Source organism: Scardinius erythrophthalmus, assembly GCF_964197995.2.
Source record: "Scardinius erythrophthalmus genome assembly, chromosome: 20".
In the NCBI taxonomy this organism is placed as follows: Eukaryota; Metazoa; Chordata; class Actinopteri; order Cypriniformes; family Leuciscidae; genus Scardinius; species Scardinius erythrophthalmus.
The window spans coordinates 1,724,344-1,731,696 of NC_138240.1; the positions used below are offsets into that span (position 1 = coordinate 1,724,344).

At 37.7% G+C, this 7,353-nt stretch overlaps 1 protein-coding gene across 1 annotated transcript in view; it reads left to right on the forward strand.

Moving 5' to 3' along the window:
- The window catches only part of rasal1 (RAS protein activator like 1), a gene marked incomplete at its 5' end in the record, with an annotated part of 35,886 nt that extends 29,494 nt beyond the window's left edge, over positions 1 to 6,392 (forward strand). The window contains one exon of the mRNA XM_081349124.1: positions 2,070 to 6,392. Within this exon, the coding sequence (XP_081205250.1) occupies positions 2,070 to 2,209 (140 nt within the window). The 3' untranslated portion in view covers positions 2,210 to 6,392. The remainder of the gene's footprint in view (positions 1 to 2,069) is intronic.
- Positions 6,393 to 7,353: the final 961 nt, after the last annotated feature.

Consider the following 7,353-nt stretch of genomic DNA (forward strand, 5'->3'; position numbering starts at 1 on the left):
CACACACACACTCAGACACACTAACCCGACTCCTAAACCTACCCATCACACACACACACACACACACACACAAACCCGACTCCTAAACCTACCCATCACACACACACACACACACACACACACTAACTCGACCCCTAAACCTAACCATCACACACACTAACCCGACTCCTAAACCTACCCATCACACACACACACACTCACACACACACACCTTACCCCTAAACCTACCCATCACACACACACACACTCACACTAACCCAACTCCTAAACCTACCCATCACACACACACACACACACACACACACACTAACCCGACCCCTAAACCTACCCATCACACACACACTCTCACACTCACACACACACCTTACCCCTAAACCTACCCATCACACACACACTCTCACACTCACACACACACACCTTACCCCTAAACCTACCCATCACACACACACACACTCACACCCTAACCCAACTCCTAAACCTACCCAACACACACACACACACACTAACCCGACCCCTAAACCTACCCATCACACACACACACACTAACCTGACTCCTAAACCTACCCATCACACACACACACTAACCCGACCCCTAAACCTAGGGCTGGGCGATATGGAGCAAAAAATATATCTCGATATATTTTGCTATATCTCGATATACGATATATATCTCGATATCTTTACAGGAAAAATAACCCCCCAAAAACTACTGCAAAAACAAATATGCCAAATACCACAGTCTTTTTTTATTAAAGTGTAAATTGGTAGGCTGTTCATGTAGGAACAAAGTGCTTCTGCAACATAAAAAAAAAAAAAATCCCTGTATACAAAAATAATAATTTAACTGTAAAATAAAGGAAGAAATAATACATATTGCACTATTTTTAATAAACCTGTATAGAAATATCATTACTAATTTTGGCAAATAAATAAAAAAAATGCCATATATCCCCCAAAAACTGCACAACTGTAGAGTAAAACATTAATTAAAAAAGTGATAAAAATGCATCTAAAAATTGACATGATTGTTACAAAATCACACTGTCTGGGGCCTCTGGAGAACTCAGAACAACTGCTAGCATAAAGTTTAAGGTAAAAATAACTGCCATTAAATTATAGTATCTGACTACTATGCAATTAGATAAACTGTTCATTCATTACATCACTTTACCTCTGTCTTTATCCACCTTTATCTTCTTCTCTTCTTTTCGGCAATGTATATAGCAGAATAGGTAACTTAGGCTAATGCTAATTTATAATGTGTCATGTAAATTCGGCCATCCGTCACAATCAGGAAACTTTGAACGTGTCTAGAGCTGGCGCGAGCTGCCAGGCCCGTTTCTAAGGGAGCATGTTAAGTGTGAGTGTGTTAAGCGCCCTCAAACAAAAGCAATGCGGCGAGAGGCGACGCTACACAAAAAAATACCAACAACAACTGATCGCGCGCGCGCGCTGTTTCTGACGCACTTCAAGCACTCGCTGGGCGGGGAAAGATTGATGTGCCTGACCGGACTCGGGGGACTTGAATGAGACAACACGCGAGGGCGGGGGCGAGCACAGCACAGAGAAGGCAAACAAGCAAATTGGCGAAATCAGAATTAAATATAAACAATATATCGATATATACGATATGTCAAAATCCATATCGAGTTTAAAAAATATCTCGATATATCGTAAATATCGAGATATCGCCCACCCCTACCTAAACCTACCCATCACACACACACACACACACACACAAACACTCACTCACACACACACACACACTCACCTGACTCCTAAACCTACCCATCTCACACACACACACACACACACTAACCCTACCCCTAAACCTATCCATCACACACACACTCTCACACTAACCCGACTCCTAAACCTACCCATCACACACACACACACACACACTAACCTGACTCCTAAACCTACCCATCACACACACACACACACACACACACACTAACCCGACCCCTAAACCTACCCATCACACACTGAGAGCCGAACAAGCACATGTAGCCCAGTATAAATGTTAAAGCATTTCTTTTGTGTGTGTGTGGGTGTGTGTGTGTCAGTGTGTGTGCAGGGCCGGTCTGCGCGCTCTCGTGTCGTCGCTGCTCGTCTGCTGGATGTTGTTCTGGATTTAGAGCGAGTGCATTCGACGTTCCAGAGCCGAGAACGAGACGAGCGCGGATCCTTCATCCTGACCTCATAGACGCCGATCAACAACAGCTCCAACTCTACTATCAGATTATGCAACGTTTCTGAACTCGAGTTATTGATGAATGTCTGTGAAAATATTTTTTATGTATTTGTACTTTCAAGTGTTTTTAATCACGATGCTCTGGGTGAACTTTTACCCAGACGTCTGACTGTAGCTTCTGACATCATTCGTGCGGTCTGCATGGCATTACACTAAATTACACACACAAATACTCTCACTCACACACACACACACACTCTCACTCACACACACGCTCACACTCTCTCTCTCACACACACACACACACACACAGTCACTCACTCACACTCACTGTCACTCACACACTCTCACTCACACACTGTCACTCTCACTCACACTCACACACTGTCACTCTCACTCACACACTCTCCCTCACACACTGTCACTCTCACTCAGTCACTCACACACTGTCACTCTCACTCACACTCACACACTGTCACTCTCACTCACACACTCTCCCTCACACTCAGTCACTCACACACTGTCACTCTCACTCACACTGTCACACTCTCACACACTGTCACTCTCACACTGTCACTCTCACTCACACACACTGTCACTCACTGTCACTCTCACTCACACACTGTCACTCTCACTCACACACTCTCACTCACACACTCTCACTCACACACTGTCACTCTCACTCACACACACACACAAACTCACACACACACTCTCTCACACACTTTATGAAGTGGCTCTTTTGGTCACTGGACACTAGAATCTATTTTGTGCAATTTGGTTTCTGGCTTTTCTTCAATGCAGGTGAACTAGTTCTTGACCAAATGAACTTGATTAATATTGTAATTGTAATATTTTTATATTTGCACACAAAGGATCCATCTTGTAATTAACATTTATTGTTTTATCTTTAAAGTGGATTGTAAATTGCTTTTAAGCAGTCAGCCATGTTCTAGATTTGCCATTGCTGTGGACAAAACCAGGCTAACTCTGAATCCAGGTTAGCAGTGTGAACCTGAGACAGCCAATCAGACGCTTGACAGCCAGTGATGTCACTGCAGCCTCTGTAATGCACTGCAAGAACATGATGTTTCTGTCTCGTTTTCCAGCACAAATATCGAAACATTCTTAAATCAAGATACATTTACTGGAGAAGAAGCAAAAAGACTGACGATATTAAGTCATATCTAATGAAAAATGCACCAAAATTAAGGGAGTTTGAGCTTAAACTTCATTCAAAGGGAAAACGGTTATTTTTCTGACTCCATTGACAGATATTTGTTCTTGTTTTAAGAATAAATTTGATACATTTTCCATTAAACAAGACTTAATATCGTCAGTCATTTTGCTTCTTCTCCAGTAAATGTCTGTTGATTTAAGAATGTTTAGATATTTGTGCTGGAAGACGAGACAGAAACTCATGTTTGCAGTGTGGAGTGTGTTTGGCTCTTGGTTTAGATGTTTCTTCATCAGTTATCTGGGTGCCAGTTGGTTAATTTAGGCCAATTATGTTGGTTTTATTTATTTGTGAAAGAATACGACCTGATTTTCAGAATAATACTGGCTTTTTAAAGAGGCTTTGCATTGTGCCAAACAGTGTTTTTGTGTGTGTGTGTGTGCGTGTGTGTGTGTGTGCAGGAAAACAACCGAAAAGAGTTGATTTGTTTCGTTTTTTTTTTTGTTTTTTTTTTGCCAAATACATATTTAAAATATTTGTTTTCTTGTGCAGTAATTTGCTTTTGTTGGTTTATTTGGACGGAGAGCATTTGCTGTTGACTATAAAACCTGTTTACACAAAACTGTGTGAAAATATGTTTCTTTCTCTCAAACACACAATCCAGGAAGACGTCAATCCAGTCTGACCTCAAATAATTCATACAGCATTACATTTATGATTACATAAAGCTGACATTTAACATGTGCACTATAGCTCTGTGCTGAGAATGAAATCAATTCTGATTTGACAGGAAATATTACCTACTAATATTGTGCTGAGAATGAAAAAAATAAATTTAGAGCAAGAATCAACTGAATTTTAAAATGCAAAAAAAATTATGAAAAAAATCAGTAACGCTTTATTTTAGTGTCATTTACATGTACATGTTACATGTAGTTACTATAGTATTAACTGTAGATTATGCATAATTACATGCAACTATCCCTAAACCAAAACAAGCCCTAATCCTATAGTAAGTACATGTAATATTACTCAGTGCCTAAATGCATAATTATAGTGTAAATGTATTTATTTTTATTTTTTTCATACACTACCATTCAAAAGTTTGGGGTCAGTAAAATTTTGTAATGTTTTTCAAAGTCTTTTCTGCTGCATTTATTTGATCAAAAATACAGTAAAAACTTAAATATTATTCCAATGTAAAAAAAATTCTATGTGAATATATAGTAAAATGTAATTTATTTCTGTGATTTTCAGCATCATTACTCCAGTCTTCAGTGTCACATGATCCTTCAGAAATCACTCTAATATGAGGATTTGATGCTCAAAAAACATTTATGATTATTATCAATGTTCATATTTTTGTGGAAACTGTGACACATTTTATTTTTCAGGATTCTTTGATGAAAAGAAAGATTAAAAGAACATCATCTATTTGAAATAGAATATTTTGTAACATTATAAATATATTTACTGTCACTTTTGATCAATTGAATCCGTCCTTTGCTGAAAGTAACCTATTAATTTCTTAAAAAGATTCTTTCTGACCCCAGTTCATACACTCTTGACTTTATCTCGATTCTTTGAGGTGCTTTTTGAAACACGCCAAACACAAATGACTAGTTTTCTTCATAATGATAATGTCTGTACATGATCATCACTCCTGCAGGCCAATATTCTCTCGTTTTAGAGCAAAAAACTGCTGACAAAACAGGAGAAATAAAGAGGCACTTCATTAAGGAAAAGTCCATCGAGCTTCTCACCGTCACTGGACATTAATAACACTGCCAATACCAAAACATCTGAGACAAAAGAGAAGAAGAAAAGAAAGGAAGAAGTCAAATCAATCTCCCTTTGCTCAAGGAGAGAGTTTATTTCACAGGAAACACAGACATGCAACAAGATCATAACAGATTCATTAAGACACGTATCATAAAAGCCCTTTGTATTGTTTCATCAAACAACGATTCGTCTGATATCTGAAATAGATTATCTTGATGTACATGTTAATTCTATTGCCTGTAAGAGTCTATGACATGAAGAACAAGTCCATGCGCTGTTTATTTGACATCAATTTTTTTAATCCATCACGTGAGAGGCCGAATGAAAAACTAAAACAATTCAAAATCTTCCACAATATCATCATCAACCACCAACAACCTTTGAATAAACTCAGAGAGATCTGTGAGGAGAGCCGGTTTGAGGTTGTGACACACTTAAATGTGTGCCAGCTACACAATTATTCATCCGTATTCTCCTCAGAAAGCTTATTTCCTTCTGGGAAAGTTCCTATTTCAGTTCCGTCACAAACGCTTTCATTACCGACGCTAATGAATCTGGGATGAGGCGGACGGATTTGTCTTTTTAGGCGCCGTATGGTCTGAAATCACCTGATAATAGTAAATCACACACTTTCCACACACATCTATACTCATCTCGAATGTGTTCAAATCTCACGACCCGCATGCAGCCGAGAGGCTCAGAGCGACCCGTCGGCGGATATATCCAACAACGAAGTTATTTCGGGATGAACCATATGGACAGGTGATGAATGATCTAATCACGACTAATGAGGGGGGTCTAATTAATTAGTCACCTTTGAAAAGAGCGGCATGCTGGGTAAAAATAAAACATCCACCAGAATTGCATAATGCGCCAAAGTCACTCGTAAACTAATTTCCGTGAAATCCTGCGCAGAATATTTTCATCTCAGATCCATTTTATCCTTTTCTCTTTGTAACATCTCTAGCAGAAACGACACAGACTATGAAAACGATGAACAACACCAGATTAAAGCTACTACGGTACCTGTACAAACCCGTTACAGGATCTCAAACGTGACATTCATCAACTCGACTAAAGTTTCTTCAGTATTTGTGTTGCTGACGCGTCAAAGAGTGTAGAAATGCCTCATTCATTCATTCATTCATTCTAAATTGTTAAATTTAGTGCTGTCAAATCGATTATTCGCGATTAATCGCATCTGTAAAGTTTGTAAATATATATTTTTGGTGTGTGTGTGTGTGTGTGTATATATATATATATATATATATATATATATATATATATATATATATATATATATATATATATATAAAATTGATTTGACAACACTAGTTGAATTTCAAATGGTTCAAAATCATAAGATTTAGGTCCATGTTATTGGTCAACAACCTATTTATTATAATCAAGATTTCTTTTTGATGCAAATAGCTTCAGAACTGCATTACTAATTTTGTTTTATTAGTAACAGAACAGATTTTTGAGGATTATTATGAACACCTAAAACTAAAAGTATGTTAAAAAAAAAAAAAATCGACTGAAAAAAAATAAAAACTTTTTTTTCAAGAATTTCAAAATGAAATTTCAAAATCAAACTTAAATTATTCGAATTTCGGTTCAATTTAAGAATACTAAAATGAATAAAATTGCAATAAAAGTTTATAAAAACGATATAGACCTATTTAAATGAATAAAAATGGCAAAAATCACACAAAATTACTAAAAGTTTAACTACAATAAAAAGGGAAAATATAAAATAAAAATATCAATAATTGTAAATTAAAATAACACACTCTCAGTTCTTAAAGGGACGTTTCATTCTCGGATCTCAAAGCTGGAGGTTTGTACAGGCAGATTTCATGTTTCAGGAGCTCTTCAGTGATGTCAGACACATGTGAGCAGTGCTTGTATTAATGATCATGTTTAATATTCCCTGCAGATATATAAAGGTACACGACCCATTCGGGTGGGCAAGTTAAAGTCACACGAACAAACCCATTCCCACCGACATCATCGATAGCAACGCGATCATTGCTTGAACGGCACGACTAATATAAGACGCTCAGATCACGCTAACAGTCCCTGACGTTACTGACAAACTGTCAGATTTCACAAAAAAAAGCATGTATCAAATATGTACACGTCTATGTGTGTGTGTGTGTGTGTGTGTGTGCAGATACATGTAGATGCACAAGTA